The sequence below is a fragment of the Lissotriton helveticus genome, chromosome 1_1, assembly GCF_964261635.1.
Source record: "Lissotriton helveticus chromosome 1_1, aLisHel1.1, whole genome shotgun sequence".
NCBI lineage: Eukaryota > Metazoa > Chordata > Amphibia > Caudata > Salamandridae > Lissotriton > Lissotriton helveticus.
This window is the reverse complement of record NC_136057.1, coordinates 1,852,246,724-1,852,264,201: the sequence shown is the minus strand read 5'-3', so window position 1 is coordinate 1,852,264,201 and position 17,478 is coordinate 1,852,246,724. Positions and strand designations below refer to the sequence as shown.

Sequence of the window (17,478 nt, the reverse complement as noted above, 5' to 3'; positions counted from 1 at the left end):
GTGGATCTGCAAGCATAACAACACATGCTCACTTACTTTCACTTATTCACTCTCATTCTATCACTAGCACTGATTTGCACTCATTCATTGTCATCTCCTATTGTGCACTCACTCTCACCCTGACTCACACATCCGCACTTTCACTCACTCTTACTCACTCATTTTGACACATACAGACACATCTCGATCCCATATACAAACATACAAGCTCACACATATACACGCTCACTCACCCAAACTCACTTTCACCCACATGCATGCACACAACATACATTAAAACCATTTTATTTTTCTTATCTAAGATGCCAGTGATGGTCCAGATCTTGCTGCTCTACTTTGTATTACCCTAATAGTGAAAAATAAACTATTATTCATTATTAATGTAATAAAAATGAGCAGAAAAGAAGGTTAGAGCCTCACTCTGATAATGCGGAAAACATTCCTGTGTTCTTGGCACTGATTTTGCCAACTCTGAGGCCGGGGGTCTCAAAGACAGTGCCAGGAGGTCGCAAGGGGCAAGCTAGAGGTTGCATCTGCAACCCATGGTGACCTCTAAATGACGTCCATGGGCACGCCCACATGCATATCTCCGCCTAGCCTTTATGGTAGGCCAAGGTGAAATTCAATGAAAATTGCCTTCACCCTCCTATCCTTTAAAAATGAGTCCTAGTACTAAAACGCTGCCTAAACAGGGGTGTAAAAATACTATTCCCATCCATGGCAAGTGGCTAGGGAGGTTTCTTTTGACCCCGCTCCCCCACTCCCTCCATTAGGATCTATTTCACTTTGCCCAAGGGTGGGGAGTTGCCCTGTACATTAGTTAAACTTCATGGCCTTGGCCAAGGGCTGGGAGGGCTCTGTCTGCCACCTACCCAACCCTGCATTTCCCTGGGGCAAGTGCGAAATTCTTCTGCATTTCATAAAGAAAATCCTGGTCTTTGACCTAGGATAGCACGACATTGGGTGACTTGTTCCAGAGAGAGGGTTTTCCTGTTTACAATAAATGTTTATAAAATAAAAGTGTTGTGGCTGGTCACACCTACCTCGGTGCCCCGTTTGCAGTTACGAGCAGGGTGCTTTGGTTGCTGTCACCTCTCCTGGTCCTTCGTCAGTCTTTCAGGCTGAAATAAACATCATCCCTCAGTAGTAATACAAGGCTTTATAGTCAAATTACGTTCCCAAAAGGTACAATTTCACCTGTGCTTAATTTGGTGCGGTATGCGTGTGGAACCAGCATAGTAGAAGTGGATTCAGTGCTTAATTTGTCAGGGCCCAAAGTTTTGTTCAGAAGTCTGCCCTCTGCACTAAGTCGGTGTGCCAATCACCAAGGCTGCATAGTCTTGATTTCACATTATGCCTCTTTAATCCACCACCAGACACTCCCTGCCTCTTTATCGCACGCTTGCTGGTCCCTGCTTTCTCGCTTTGTCACTGTTTTTCCGTCTTTGTCTTCCTCTTTCTTCCCTCCTCATGGGTTTTTTCTCTCACTTGCTCTCCATCAAGGTTTGTTGAGAGAAATAAGCACCAGTCCCCAAGAAAGAGTGCTGGTGGGCCCCACCAGCTCAGTGAGGCCGATGTATTCATGTTTGGTGCCTCAGGTTTCAACCAAATGTCCCTATTTGATTTAAGCTAACAGAAAATATGCAGGTTTGTTTAGTGTATTTTTCGGTGTTTCAAGTTGGGTGAATTAGTTGTCTGTAGAATGTCACATGCTATACGTTGCCACTCTATGTGTTTCTCACTTTGTTGCCACATTTCCCTCCCCATTCGCCATCCACAGATGCTGATAACATATCCTGCCACTCCCCTCAGGAGGTGAAGGGGGTGTTGTTGTCCGCCATGGGAGAGAACATGGACCTGATGTGCTTCACCAACCTCTACCAGAAGGATTACCTCTTCCTCATGCTCATAGGCTTCGCCATCTTCTCCACGGGGACGGCGGTGGCCTGGATCACTGGGGTGTGCATCGTCCTCTACAATCGACTCTGCAAGTCAAAGGATGACGATGAAGACTACGAGGAGACGCAGGTGTGCCCGCAGCCGCCCGGACAAAATGCGAAGGACGAAGACTTTGAGGTCTACATCAATGCCTATGTGTAGCTGCCACGTCACGAGAAGGACCCGTCTCCACTAAGTGCCTTTCCCCTTCTTTTACACCTTCTTGCCCCTACAGTCCTATTTTATAAATGCATTTTGTAAACTAAACTAAATCCATAAAAATGAGTAAAATGTTAATGTGCCAAGACATCACAAGGTTGTTTCGAGTCTTTCACATTTTTATTTTCACTCTTGAACCGTGCTATAGCTGATGAAAGCTTGCTCCAAAGATGGTGGGGTGTCGCTTGGCATGGCGTCGCCCTGAATTGTGTCCATTATGTACACCTCGCTAGACGTTTTTTTAAATGGTGTGTTAATAATCTGTTAGTGTAGGAGGCCTAGGTTAGGGTCGGCAATCACCTATCCCAAACCACCACATATTTGCTTCCATCAGAAGAAATAATGCCAATGAAAGTTGAATCATTCACCCACACAAGCTTGCATGGAAATTCCCTCACATACTTCCAAATACTGCATTTCACCTTAAGCCCCCGCTTGGAGCCTGTGCTAAGGATTGGTGCTGTGGGTGGGCTAAGTAGCAGGGTCTAGCACCACGGAACATGTTCTAACTAAGGACTTGATTTAGATTTTGGTGGTAAAGTGTTCTGGAAGATAAACTAGATCCGTAGAAGAATTCACCAGTGGAATTAATGACACATTAGGGATAGTATGGTGGAGAAAATTCCACCTCTGGAGATCCTTTCGGTTTTGCAACTTCTCAAGAATTCAGAGGATTTCCACCTGACTGTAACTCAGGCCAAAAGACCCTTGCTAAGATGTATTCAGTTCAGAAAAACTATGGAAGCATGGTCCTTAAAAGACAAAAATACAAGCAGTGCAATATCTCAGCCAGCCAGGCACAAAGACATGCAACCCCCCCCCCCACCCCCACCCCCCGCACCCCTTCCTCCCCACCAGTCCTGGACATATCAGCCTGAGCAGCGCAACAAAGTTATAAATATGGTGCACATGGTTTTACTCCCAGTTTTACACTTTCCGCATATTAATTGATGAGCACAAATACTGCTCATACTTGAGTTTTGTCATGAAATGTTCTCCATGTCGTACATTGAGGAAAATATGCTGACAAAAGTGTTTTAGCTGGGGCAGTACTGTGGAAGAATAGGCACAAAAATGTGTGCATGATATTTGGCAAAATTTACCAGAGAAGTTGCAATTGAGTGTACTGTGGAAGAATAGGCACAAAAATGTGTGCAGGATATTTTGCAAAATTTACCAGAGAAGTTGCAATTGAGTGTAAAAACACACCTGATACCGTGCACAAGCTGTGTTTGGATTGAGGTGCTTTTGTAACTGTTACAACCTCTAAACTCAGAATGCGGCAATAAGAGGGTTGCCTGGCTCAACCATTAAAAGTACCAACACATTCCTTGTTGAAGACCAGGTATTCCATTTCATGATGACTGTAAGGAAAGAGGCCAGAGGCAGTTTCAAATGGAGGACAGGAATTAGGGTGCATGAGACTGTTGGCTTGTGAGCTCAGTGTACTACTAAAATATCAACTGCAGAATACCAACTACCACTACACTGTCAAGATAAATATATATATAGGTAAGCATAGATTTACCATTGTTAACGCCACTGTACTCCAGGCTCACTGTTCTGTGTCAGAATATTGGGGTCCTAAATATCAACAGACAAAAATGTAAATCCCAGAATGTACGCCACCGCTATATTGTCAAGGAAGGAAACACAGGTAAGTATATACTCACTGTTCTTAACATCCACTTAAATTGACAATATCTATTTACATAAGATTCTGTCAAGGTAAGTAGATGTAGAGTTAGGAACAGTAAATATAAATGTATATTTAAACACCATGGACGGCCCACTTCCCAGAGGTGGGAATGAGAAAAACTTCTTCAATTTGTTGTTCTCTTTTTCCTTTACATTAATAGCAAGGAGAAGCCCTTTACCGTTTCAATCCATTCTTAAATTAAACAGGTATTTGTCATTTATTTATAAAGTTTTGTATAGCGCAAATGTGACCCTAGTGTGTATCAGAGCGCTTTACATGATGGGAAATAGTGTAGCATTTGGTCTTAAACAAAAAAAAAACAGGACATACATGCGTGAGAACCAAACAAATCATAAAGTACAATAGTATAACACTGATTGGTTTTGAATAAAGAAAGTAATGAGAGGGAAAATCCCGATAAGAGTTTGCTGGTTGTTTTGAATAAAGAAAGTAATAGGAGGGACAATTCCGATAGGAGTTTGCTGGCTATACATTTTCAATGTGGCCGTTACATTGTCTTACGGTAAAAACTTTGTCAGTAGAAAAGATTTGGCTTCTTTTTTGAAGGAGGAGGTAGAGGAGATTAGGCTAACATCCGGTGGTAGAGAGTTCCATATCTTGGGTGCATTCCTCTTTTAATAATTCCTCTTGCCAAACGACTTTTGCTGATGCTTTCAAGTACTTCACGTACACTGATGTAGGTCTGATTTTCAACCATGTGCCTCCAGCTATGTTGGGTGCTGGTACGCAAGCAGTGCCTAATTTCAGCCAATGGTTGTAGGTGGGGCCCACCAGCTCTCATTTTTGCAGACTGGCACTTATTTTTCTTATCAGACTTTGACCCAGAGCAAGAGAGAGAAATAACGCAAGAGGGAAAGATGGAAACATTGAAAGACAAAAACAATGACAAAGCAGAAAGTAGAGATGAAAAGGAGCCTGAAAGAATAAATGAGAAAGGGGCAGGTAGTGTCTGGTGGTGGATGTCTGAGGTGGAATCAAGTGGTAAGTTAAACAGCCTCCCAAAACATATCCACTTTAAGCGAGGGTGTGACTAAAGAGAGAGCCCTGCAATGGTCTGCAAAAACAAAGGGGATTTATGAATAATATTTTCACAACAGACATTTCCCATCTTGACTGGAGATCAAAGGTAAACTGGCTCAACAAAATGTAAACCCTAATGAACTGAAGTACCGCACTCACACTGGTCACAAGGAGAAACATTTTCGGAGTAGCAAACGGAACATAGAAGCAAGGAGACGTGTAAATGCTGGTTTAACTACCTACCTGCACATGAAGTTCCAAAAGCAATGACTCTTTTCTAGCTTGTCATTTTATACTGTCAGGGCAGACTTCGCTTTTGGTTCACCTCTGAACCTGGAGGCTTAGGTCCTCAGCTTGGATACCTGGTAAGCATCTGTTGTGTTTGCAGACCATCTTGAAAAGGTCCAGAGTACATGGGGTGCTTGGATGCTTGTTAAAGGAGATGTGCTGATGTCAACATTCTAATTAATTAATTAATTACGAGGGTCGATGTGTAGGAAGAAGACCATTTGAATCTTTCTAATACCTAGTATGTGTTCATAAGACTAAGTCCTGGTGCCAATGAAATAAAATCTCCATAAGACAAGAATTCAATTAAAACCCATACAGGTTTATTCAAAATTCGGTTCATTACATAAGACAAAAGTTGGGTCAAATCAGTGGGAAACTGTCCTTTATAATGTCAGAATCTGATAATGCAAGAGGATCAGCATAAGGTTTCCCTCCAAAGTAGGCAAACAGCCAGAACTAAAGTATAGTTTAGCAAAAGGACCTACATAGAGTCTGCTTCCAAAGAATGTGCAAAAAGCTGTAAGTATAAAATAATTAAACAGACTGGCATTGAGTCTGCTCCCTAGGAAGTAAGCCAAAAGACTTACAGATCAAATGACAGACCAGTGCAGAGTCTGGACAGTTAGAAAGCCAAAGAACATCTGGACATCTCGCAAAAACAGAAAAGCTTGAGATGGTGTGACATGACATAATTTGGTTGGATTAACAAAGATACATGTGAATTAATCAGTAACTCTTCAAATACACAATTTACATCAAATAAATCAATTAAATCTAGTAAACATCTACTGTGCTGCAAAATATAATATTTTAGGAAATGAAGGAAATGTAAGTGCTGTTATGTGACTTAGCACGCAATAACACTTTCAGAGCACGATTGGCTCTCTCGTTCGAGCCTAGCAAAACGGCCTAGAATATTGGAACATCAGGTACATCCTCAAAATGGCTTCCTTGTGAAGAGACCAATTAATACAATTGTATTTTATAAACAAACAGACACTGTGAAGAGAGCTTTTATTTGACTTAGTTTGGTAAAATGCAAAAGAACACAGAGACATGCAAGTGGATATGCTTGTGCACATATAATAGAAGTGCACATTTCTTTCTACAAATATGAGTGGAAGTCAATGCAAGCTGGCCAAGGCCTAATCTTGTCGACTGCAGCCTAGTTATGCTAACTTAAGCACATTTGAACTAAGCATTATTTTCCTGTAATTAAAAACGCTCCTACACTGACTACTGAGCTGACCCTCTCTCTTTGTATTTTCAGGGCATGGTCCTTCAGACAGTGCCTAAACACAAATGGGAATCCTGGGATGACACGTTTCCCACTATGGAGAAGCATCCCACGAAATGTGGTGAGGATTTTATTTATCTAAAGAGATAAATGATCCTGTGCGAGACTCAGGAAGCTTACAAGGAGCCTCACTGCACTTGGGGTTGGCAATCTAGTCTTTAGCTTGCCGACAGCATATAAACAAATGCTGAGGTGGGCACGCTGTGTGTATGTGAGTGCCTTCGTGAAGACTCCTTTCCGCTGCTGCTAAATAACGTTTTAATATTCTAACTGTGTCCTGTGTTTTTAAAATTTAGCGTGTTTGCACAAACTTAGCCCTACAATTTTTTAAGAAGTTACCTTTGAGTGCTGACTTGATTTTTCGCCCTATCATCTGCGCCCGACCCCAGCGGTACCCGGAAGCTAGGCGGGACCGCACAGCACTTGGGGTTGGCGTCCTAGTCTTTAGCTTGCCGACAGCATATAAACGCTTGCTGAGGCGGGCGCGCTGTGTGTATGTGAGTGCCTTCGTGAAGACTCCTTTCTGCTGCTGCTAAATAACGTTTTAATATTCTAACTGTGTCCTGTGTTTTTAAAATTTAGCGTGTTTGTACAAACTTAGCCCTACAATTTTTTTAAGAAGTTACCTTTGAGTGCTGACTTGATTTTTCGCCCTATCATCTGCGCCCGACCCCAGCGGTACCCGGAAGCTAGGCGGGACCGCACTGCACTTGGGGTTGGCGTTCTAGTCTTTAGCTTGTCGACAGCATATAAACAAATGCTGAGGCGACCGCGCCGTGGACGCGCGCCGAAGGCAAGCCCGTCTGCGCCCGTCCGCGCCTGGCCCGGGCCAAGGGCCAGGACCCCTGGAGCGTTGCCCCTTTATAGATATAGTAAGAGCCAGCTCCTTGCCCTTCGGACCTCTACCTCCTGCCCTACGGGTGCATCAACAACAGAATCAGGGGAGCTAGATGAATTGGTAGGAGAAAATACATGGGGAAAGGCTAATAACAATGCACTTACTATGAAGGATAGACAAGGGACACATCCGGGCACCATTAAATGTATGTTACTAAATGTGCGTTCCATGGGAAAACACAAATATGAACTGGAGGATTTGATTCATGTATCCTCTCCGGACATATTATTTTTGACGGAAACATGGTCAGTTAATACTTCCGATCCCGACTGGAATATTGCAGTACCAGAGGGATATACCATCCTATCGCAAGATAGAATAGATGGCCGAGGTGGAGGACTAGCCATTATATATCGAGAGCATTTTAAAATACGGACTGAAGCCATATCAGTCTTGCCAGCAGAAACATTACGCTTCAGTATTAAAGTAAACAACTTTATCTCATTTCAGGGATACTTAGTATACCACCCGCCGGGGGCAAGACAAGTTTTACACATGCTCTTCAGACATTGTTAGAGTCATGTATTGATGCTTTGCCTCTTACTTTTTTGAGAGATTTCAATTATCACTTAGAAGTCGTAGATAATTCGGAATCCTCCAAATTACTAGATGCTATGGAGGCATATGGTTTTAGCCAGCTGGTCACTGGACCAACTCACAGGGCCGGCCACACGTTAGACGGTATCTTCACCAACAATCCTGATCTTGAGCTCGGGGATATAAGGCCTTTGATCTGGACGGACCATAGCGCCATTCATTTCACTTTTAGAGTTAAAAGTCTGCTCCACGAACCAGCTGCCAAACCTGGCAAAGTCAAGATTCGTAACTGGAAAAAAGTTCAGAGTACTGCTTTCGAGGCAGCTCTGAGCACAGGCCAGGACATACCCAGGACAGACAATGATGCTGCTGCTTCTGCGTTTAATGAGTGGATCAAGGCGGCAGCCAAGCAGGTAGCTCCTGAGAAAGAGATAACTATAAGAAAATCCAGGATATCCTCTCCTTGGTATAGTCCTCAGCTCATGGCCCTAAAGATTGAGTGTAGGAGAGCGGAAAGCCGGTGGAGACGCGGCTATAGTGAGAGTAGTAGAACAACCTATGATCTTGCACTGCTGAAATACAAACAGGAGATAATCAAGGCCAAAGAAAAATATTTTTCTAACAAAATTACAGATGCTGCCAACTCTAATAAAGAACTGTTTAGAGTAGTTAAATCCTTGGCAAAACCTCAGCAGAAAAATGCTTTTATGGCCGACCAACAGATGTGCAATAACTTGGCCCTTTTCTTCCAAAGTAAGGTACAGACGATATATGAAGATCTTCTGAAGGCACAGGGATCTCTGGATGTTACCATAGCTAACGAAGAGGGTGAGCGGCCACTGACGCAATGCGAGCTATCCTGCTTTCCAGAATTGCTAGAGGAGGAGGTGCAAAAGCTGCTTCTTTCTATAAAATCAGGATCCCCAACTGACCCCTGCCCTCCCTCTATCATCCATTTAGCCCCTAAGAAGATTTGTGAAAAACTGACACCGCTTATTAATCTAGTACTGACAACTGGATCATATCCGGCTCAGTGGAAAGAAGTGGCGATTAGACCGCTACTAAAAAAAACCAACCTCAACCCGGAGATATTGAAGAATTACCGCCCGATTGCAGGATTACCCTTTGTGGCGAAGGTCATGGAGAAATCATTAAATATGGTGTTGAGCCAATATTTAAACTCTCACAAGCTATTAGACTCAACCCAGCATGGCTTTCGCGCCTGTCACTCCACAGAAACGGCCTTAGTTGTAGCAACTGAGGAAATTCGGCAGGTAGTTGATCAAGGGGGCAGGGCGGTCCTCATACTCCTAGACCTATCAGCAGCATTCGACACCGTGAATCACGCGGTGTTAGCGCAGCGGCTAAAGGATCTGGGGGTTGAGGATACTGCTCTGGCCCTGCTTGCATCCTTTCTGAAGGGGAGGGAACAAAAGCTGGTCTGGGACGGATTGGAATCCGAGAGCTTCCAGCTTCCATGTGGAGTGCCACAGGGATCGTCTTTATCCCCCACATTATTTAATATATATGTTGCCCCGTTAGCAAGGCTCATCAGAAGACATGGTTTAGTGCTAGTATCTTACGCTGATGACTCACAGCTTGTTATTTCCATCTGTAAGCAGCCAGAGACCACAGCTGTCAAATTCCACGCTTGCCTATCCGAAATCATTAACTGGATGAACCGTAATTTTCTTAAGATCAATACAGACAAAACGGAGGTGCTAGAGTTTGGAGGGGGACCCCCTGTATGGGATGACTCATGGTGGCCAGTGGAGGCAGGTAAATGTCCGGTTCCGGTCTCCAAGGTTAGGAACCTGGGGGTTATCTTCGATGATAAGCTTAACTGCTCAGCACAGGTCAATAGTCTGACATAGTCTTGTTTCTTCCTTCTAAAAACCTTAAGAAAGGTCTTTCCTTTCATTTCGCGCGACCTACAGAAGACGGTGATGGTTAGTCTTTTTCTTTCTAAACTAGACTATTGCAACGCCCTGTATATGGGCATTGACATAACGCAGATGGCAAAGCTTCAGTCTCTGCAAAATGCGACCGCCAGACTTCTTTTGAACATCCCTAGAGGCTGTTCAACCTCTGCAGGCATTAAATAACTGCATTGGTTACCTGTACGGCAGCGGGTTGATTTTAAGGTCCTGTGTTTGGTCCATAAGGCACTTTATGGAGGGGGTGCTGATGAAATCGCTAAGTTATTTACGCTTTACGCTCCCCCACGTCTTTTGAGATCTACCAATTCAGGACTCCTTAAGATATCTAGGATTAAACGGGCCAGGTGGGGAGGCAGGACACTATCTAACAGGGCAGCACACCTGTGGAGTAGACTACCTCCTAGCATGAGATCTCAATCGGATCTGAGACTGTTTAGGAAGAGTCTAAAAACAACTCTTTTTGTAGCTTAGCTTGGCATAAGCTAGAGCTATTTGGATCTGCACTCACCCACACTAGCGCCAAGACGCCACGGCAATCGAGCGCTTTATAAGCTTTTTAAAACATTGTAAAACATTAAACTGAGCTCCAAAATAAACATTTCTTTCATGACCCGTTGGGCCCTTTTTGTTGAGATTAGTTATGCGATGTGAAGGAAGATGGACCAGAATTTTGTCAGACCTCTCTCCCTCCCCTTTTGTATTAAGGCCCTTCAGACAGTAGTCTGTATGAGAACTCAAATGTCATTTTCTGAAACCTTTGAAGTAAAAATCTATTGCTGTAGCTAGTATGTCTTCCAGTTTTTAACACCTGGAGACCTTTCCAAGTGGTTCATTTGTAAAAACGTAAGTGCCAGGGTCCTCATCAGGCGGCAGCTTGTACCAGTCCTTTTCTCCTGTTAGCACTGCCTAAAACAGAACCAACTACTAACCATGAAAGTTGGGAGAGGATGTGGCATAATGGCCAGAGCTGTCGACTTTCTAGCTGGGGAACCAGATTTGAATCTTAATGTTGGCTCAACATCCTCCCCGTAAATTAATGTGTCCTTAACTGGTGCTCATGAAAAGCACTGGTGTTGATGATTAACCCCTTGGCCACGGGGGTAATTCCCCCGCTGTGCTAGGGGGCGCGCACAGAGCCCCGGTGCTCGTGACGAGCTCAACTCGTGGCCGTGTGCTCATGACGAGCTCAGCTTGTCACAGCCACACCCGTTTTCATAGAACGTTCAGCACAGCGGGGGAATCAGCCCCGCGTGCGAGCGTTCGGACCTTTATGATGAGCTCAGCTTGTCATGAGCGCACGAGCACCGTGGCTCATGACAAGCTGAGCTCATCATGAGCGTCCAACGGGTTAAGTGACGGTGCTGAGCACCGGAAACCACTGGCTCAAATTAAGCACTGACTTTTCCATAAACTTTGGCTTTTCTGACTACCTGGCGAGAATCTAGCATGGATAACTTGAGGGTATCGCACATACAGGTACACTGACTTATGTTCACTGACACTGGTACACAGTTACTTTAGCCTGGCAGAGGCAGGTTGAATTGAGCAGAATTATAGAGGTCGACTGCAGGGTCGACTGGGACAAAAAATATGCCTGGGGCACCATAACAAAAGTGGACCCTTTAGCGAAACAGTTAGCTAAAAAAAGTGTCCCCCACATTTCCAAATCAAGCCTGTTTTAAACTTTTAAAGCCACCCTGAATAGCTGTTTTACACGGGAAACAACCAGCTCAACGCATGCATTACAGCGCATGCGTTTACATCGCATGCACGTACAACGCACGCCACGGTACGTCGCGTGTGTTGTCTGTGCACGCCATTACGTCGCATGCGCATTTACATCGCATGCATTCACAACGGGATGGGATGTAATGGCGACCTCCGGGGAACACGGACGAGAGTGAGACAACGCGGGAACAACGGCGAAACAGGTAAGGAGGTGCTGTTTTGGGGTTGCGTTAGGGCTACTAGGGCTACTTAGGAAATGGGTGCTGTATTGGGGTGGCGTTAGGGCTACTAGGGCTATTTAGGAAATGGGTGCTGTTTTTGTGGTTGCATTAGGGCTTAGGGCTATTTTCAGTATAGGGGCTGTTTTTGGGGTTGCATTAGGGCTTAGGGCTACTTTCGGTATAGGGGCTGTTTTTGGGGTTGCATTAGGGCTTAGGGGGACTTTCAGTATAGGGGCTGTTTTAGGCTTTAGGGTTGAGGTCGGAGTGTAGGCTTGTATTACTGTTGGGTGCAAGGTTTAAGTTTTAGGGTTTAGGGTCGGGTACGTCGCGTGCATTAGGGCTTAGGGCTACTTTTAGTATAGGGGCTGTTTTAGGCTTTAGGGTTGAGGTCGGAGTGTAAATTGCGATGTAATACCATGCGGGTTGTCTGTAGGCGATGTTACCGTCGTTCACATGCATGCAAATACCAATGCGAGTTAATGGTACGCAATGTGATTACTCCCGATGTAAGGGCACATGCGGTGTAATAAATGCGATGTAAGGGCATGCGATGCGAGTGTTTCCGATGGATCGTCATACAACCGTTTTACACGGTATGTACAATGCTTCATTTGTAAAAAAATGAATGCCAGGGTTCTCGTGAGGAGGCCACTGCAGCCTCCTCACAAGATCCCTGTCCCTGCCACACATTGTCCCTGCCAGCGCTGCCAATGATAGTAACAACACAACTATAAACCATCACATTCCTACAAGTGTGATGATTCAGACTATTCCAGGCTCCCAAGGCTATAAGAATGGCTATGGCGGCAGGTAATTTAAATTTTTAATGTATATTGAATTAATAATTGCCTGTTGGTGTGGTAATCCGGGACAGCGCCACCTTGTGGAAAACTGTCCCATGTGCCGGTGTTGACAATTAAGTGTCAGTGTCAAGCACTGGAAACCACTGGCTCAAATTAAGCACTGTAGGACGACTGCACAAATTTGTGTTTGCTGCATGCAATGCTCAGTGGCGTAGGAAGGGGGGTGCGGTGGGTGTGGGCCACCCCATGTGTCATCACTGAGGGTGTAACAAAATGGCAAAACACATATTTTTGCCATTTTGTCAAGCCGGGGGTGACGAGAAATGTTCCGCACCGGGTACCACTTGACCTTGCTACGCAATTGGCAATGCTCATAGTCAAATGGTAATATCAGGGAAATCAACAGTAAAAACCGGCGCACCTGGCCCTAAAAAGAGATCCCCGTACTGCTGAAAAACCGGCCCACACCCCTATTTGTTCAGACCAGTCCATCGGGCACTGCCTGGCTGCCCTGTAGGACAGGCCAACCCTGGGCGTGACTCAGGGAGGGTGCGGGGCCCCAGAGACGCGGGCAGGCTGCCAGCAGCGGAAGAGCGGAAGTAAGAAGACATCCGAGCACGGATCACGAGCTTAACCCACGATGATTTTCACTGATTGGCCTTAAATATGGCTGGCGGAGGCCTTCTCATTAACACCCGGGGATACTCCCTGGCTTGTGCCACCGGGCTCAGCTTGCAGTAATCCTAGCCGGCTCATGAATTCTTTAGGCCCCTGAGCGGCCTTTAAATTTCACTGCGAGGACTTTGCGATGTGTTGAACTGGACACAAAATACGGTTCTCCAGCCCTCTACCGCATCACTTCATGCCAAAGGATGACTCATATTATTGTTGTGCCAGCGGTAGTAGGTAACTGCTCTACGGGAGTCAAATATCCCAAATTTGGGCTTTTTACAGCTCACAATGCTAGATTCGGCCTGCTTCTAAGTGCTGCCAATTATTGGCACATAGGGGATCGGCAGCACAAGGAGATAATGTGATTTGCCCAGGATCACACAAATAAGACAAATGGGGAAACTGGGATTAGAGCTCAGCTCTCAAGGTTTCACAGTTTAAACTCTAGAGGACTTCTCCTTCATTCATTCATTGACACATGCTTCTGGGGTTCTGCATGTTCCTACTCCCTCGTTTTCACACGAGCAATCAAAGTTTCTTGCCGGTTACAAGCACCCAAAGCAAGTGCAAAAACTTTACACTGAATTGTTTAAACATTTTCAATACTATCGAGAACATTTATAAAACTTGTATAGTATAAACAACACGTTTAGAAACCTTTAGACCTGCAATAATGCAAAAATAGAATCGAGTGCATATGGTGATAAGACGAATTTTAGATCAAGCAGTAATGCAGGAGGTGGTGACTTCCTGGGGAGTGCAACAAGATTTGTATTTCAGGAGCTAATTAAAAAATGCATTCCGGTTCTTTAACAACTAACCATGTAAGAAGCAGAAACCCATGTGCATCAGACACTTTCCTCAACTGTTGCTCTGAAAACCACCGGGGCCTCTTTCATTTTTGGCCCAATCCGTTTTTACCAAAGAATGAATAAACATACAGCATAAAGTTTGCAGAATTAGAACCATGTTTATTTGCGGTAAATTAAAACCAGACAAATATTTTGTTTAAACATACAAAACATGATTAAATTACAAGAATTGGGATTGGATTATGCTACTTTTCATGACACAAAGAGCCTCTTTTTATATACAGAACGTAAAATAAGATAAATCACAGGTAGAGGATACTGCGCTCGTCTGCGTCATGCTCAAGTACACTGGAAGTATGCATTTCTGCGTCCGCGACGTCTAGCACATAATTATTAATTATCTGCATTTGCCAGATAATCTATTGTCTGCTGCATCATTTGCAGATTATAACCCAAAAAATATTGCTTCTAGCTCAAACAGACAAAAAGTTACTAAAAATGTGGCAACTCTTGTTGCTGTGCAGCTGAAGGCACTTCACAAAGGTTGACTGTTCATCTTTCAGTTTCATATTGCTCAATTTGAGAGATAAACGAATAATAATTAGGTGAACATTTTCTCCAGACAGTATTGACGTGTAAAATGACTAAATAATGGACTGATACTTTAACAAAATTGCCGCATTATGCCACACAATTTGCAGTTTCTTGCTGCATAATTTAGTAAACCTGATGCATAATTTGGTCCTCTCTAGCCACATAATTCCAGTGGCCTTGGCCATGTTACAATCAATCCAGTACACCGTTATATTGCTCACTTTGCAACTATTAGACACTTTGTTGAACAACCAGTGAAAGAGTTAGAAATCTTGACTATGCAAAAACTACTAAAAGGGAAGCTATGCGGTTTATATGCCACATAGGTCTGCTTAATTTTCATAACCCTAAAAAGAGGAATCAGCCATTAGGTGGACACCTGGCTTCTGACATCTCAGAGCCTGTGCACCCAGTAGTTAATTTGTGCTGGAGGTGGCCGGAACTAATTTTTAGAGGCAGAATTTATTTATGATCGTCAGACATCGATCACAGAAAGGCATAAAAAGTCAGAACAGAGAGAAAGAAGAGGGAAGACAGAGACAGAAAAACAGTAACACTAAGAGAAAGTGACATACAAAAAGACAGAATGTGTATAGTGGTAAAATAAAGAGGCATGAGGTGGATGCAAGACCAAACTGCCTTGGTATTTGGCGATTCCAACCTTTGCCAGTGCTGGTGGAAAGTTCCTAAGAAAAGTTCTGCTCCCCTAAACCATTTGTTTTATAAAGTAAGTCATATGTGCACCTTGGCCAGCAGCTGGAAGCTGTATTCCAGTGTCACCATTTTCGTGCAAAGAATGTGACTGGTAGAATGCCCTATTGAAACTTGGTGTATGTCAAGAAACAATGGTTCTTGTGGCAAAAATATTGTACAATAATGATAATTACAATGCGCAATGGCATAAATAATGGATCATATGAATGTCAGTCAAAGAGGAGGCCGACTACAATGTGATTGAATATTTACAATGTATATCAATTATTGAGACAGTTTTCACATATATACAACAAATAGTGCTTAGTGTCCCCAGTGTGCATTGGAACCCAAAAAAAAAAAGGCGGACTTGTGACAGCAGTGATATTTACAACTTGGTTTCCATTATACGAGAATCGACCCCTCTGTGAGTACCCTATTTAATTTTCTCACTTGACCGATGTTCTTCACTACTTGCACGTGGCTGCGCATATTAATTAATATTCTTCCAGATGTCCCTATACTATTAGGTCCTGAAGAGACCCTGTACCCTCAGAGGGGTCGAAACACCGTCAACATAAAAGACAGACGAATCCTTACATCAGCACTGTCCTCTGCATACAGTGTCTGGATACATTTTTACTATGCATAAATGGTCATTCCTCGTATAATGGAAACCAAGTTGTAAATATCACTGATGTCACAAGTCCGCCTTTTTTTGGTTCCAATGCACACTGGCGACACTAAGCACTATTTGTTGTATATTTGTGAAAACTATTTAAATAATTGATATACATTGTAAATATTCAATCACATTTCATTATTGCACATTATTTTAGCCACAAGAACCATTGTTTCTTGGCATACAGTACTTACCCTGGTTCTCTGTGAGTAGGGTTTCCTTGTTGTTTCTTTGTAAATATTGAAACTTAGGGCCTGATTCATAGTTTGACAGGCGGCCCATTCCGCCATGGCAACATAGTAAATTACTTCGTCCCCATGGTGGAGGGGCCGCACGCTAAATTTATGAATGATCGCCAAGCAGGCGTTAATTTACAATGCATTGACAGGAACAGCCATCACCATGGTTACTGCCAATGCATTTTACTGTTTGGTGCACGGCTGCATCGGCATGACACAGCCCTGCACCAAACACAAGGCTACTCTCACCATGGGAGTCATCTCCGATGGCGGAGGACCATTATTTGCATTTTACTCCCCTTCACCTCCAGGGTTTGCCTGGTGGTGACAGATAGTAAAAAATATGGCTATATGTCCTCCCATCCTGATTGGATGGGTGGGCATATAGCCATTTCTCAGAAGACCCTTTCTCCCACAGTTTGTTGAAGTTTGGCAATGGCAGAGACGGAGTAGACTCTTACGTGGCTGTACTTAAGATCCCCCTGTAATTAAAGTTAGCGGGTAGGCCACGATATTAGTAGGGAGGAAACTCGATCACCACTTCGATGGAGTACCCTCTCAGTCAATATATAAATCCAGTCCTTAAGGCGCAGTATGTTGGCCCAATTAGTCAAAGTAAACTTCAAAGCTTGGCCTGCATTTATTTATAAGAAATGCACCAGTAAAGGGTCCGCTATAGATACTATTAGTTTTCTCCTTCCAGACCCACAACCAATACGGTCTTTTTAAGAAAGGGTCTACTTTCTGCTAAACACAAATCAGATCAGAGCATTGTTTTTCACAGCTGAAGTTTTTTAAAGCGTGGTAAATAGATGCAAATGATTTGAGATTCTATGCACCCCCCCCAAACTCAGAGCAGGGTTCATTGTCATTCTACGTGGTTCTAACTCACCGGTGGTCCAGTACCTACTCTAGTAAATGATAGTTTGAAAGCAATTATGTTTCAGAACACGCTTAGAAAAAATATTATCTGATAGAAATATTGTCTCTTAAATATCACTTACAAAAATACTGTCCCACTGGTGATAGATTTTATACTATTATCCCTAATGAGGCAATATTTTGTGAATGATAGGTAGGGCACAATATTTCTGTCAGATGATCTTTTGGTCACGATATTCTGATATCACGCCTTTAAAGCAGACTAGTGAGTCAAGAGTGTCCGAGATTGGGG

At 43.7% G+C, this 17,478-nt stretch overlaps 1 protein-coding gene across 2 annotated transcripts in view; it reads left to right on the top strand.

The window, feature by feature from the left end:
- The window catches only part of LRRC52 (leucine rich repeat containing 52), a 156,909-nt gene extending 154,671 nt beyond the window's left edge, over positions 1-2,238 (top strand). Inside the window, exon 2 of one of the 2 annotated variants that reach the window (XR_013600546.1) lies at positions 1,781-1,912. Coding sequence is in view for 1 of the 2 variants with exons in the window: in XM_078659211.1 (XP_078515337.1) it covers positions 1,781-2,100 (320 nt within the window). In the remaining variant the exon portion in view is untranslated. Of the gene's footprint in view, positions 1-1,780 lie in introns of both variants that reach the window. The other variant, XM_078659211.1, reaches the window with a different exon arrangement.
- Positions 2,239-17,478: the final 15,240 nt, after the last annotated feature.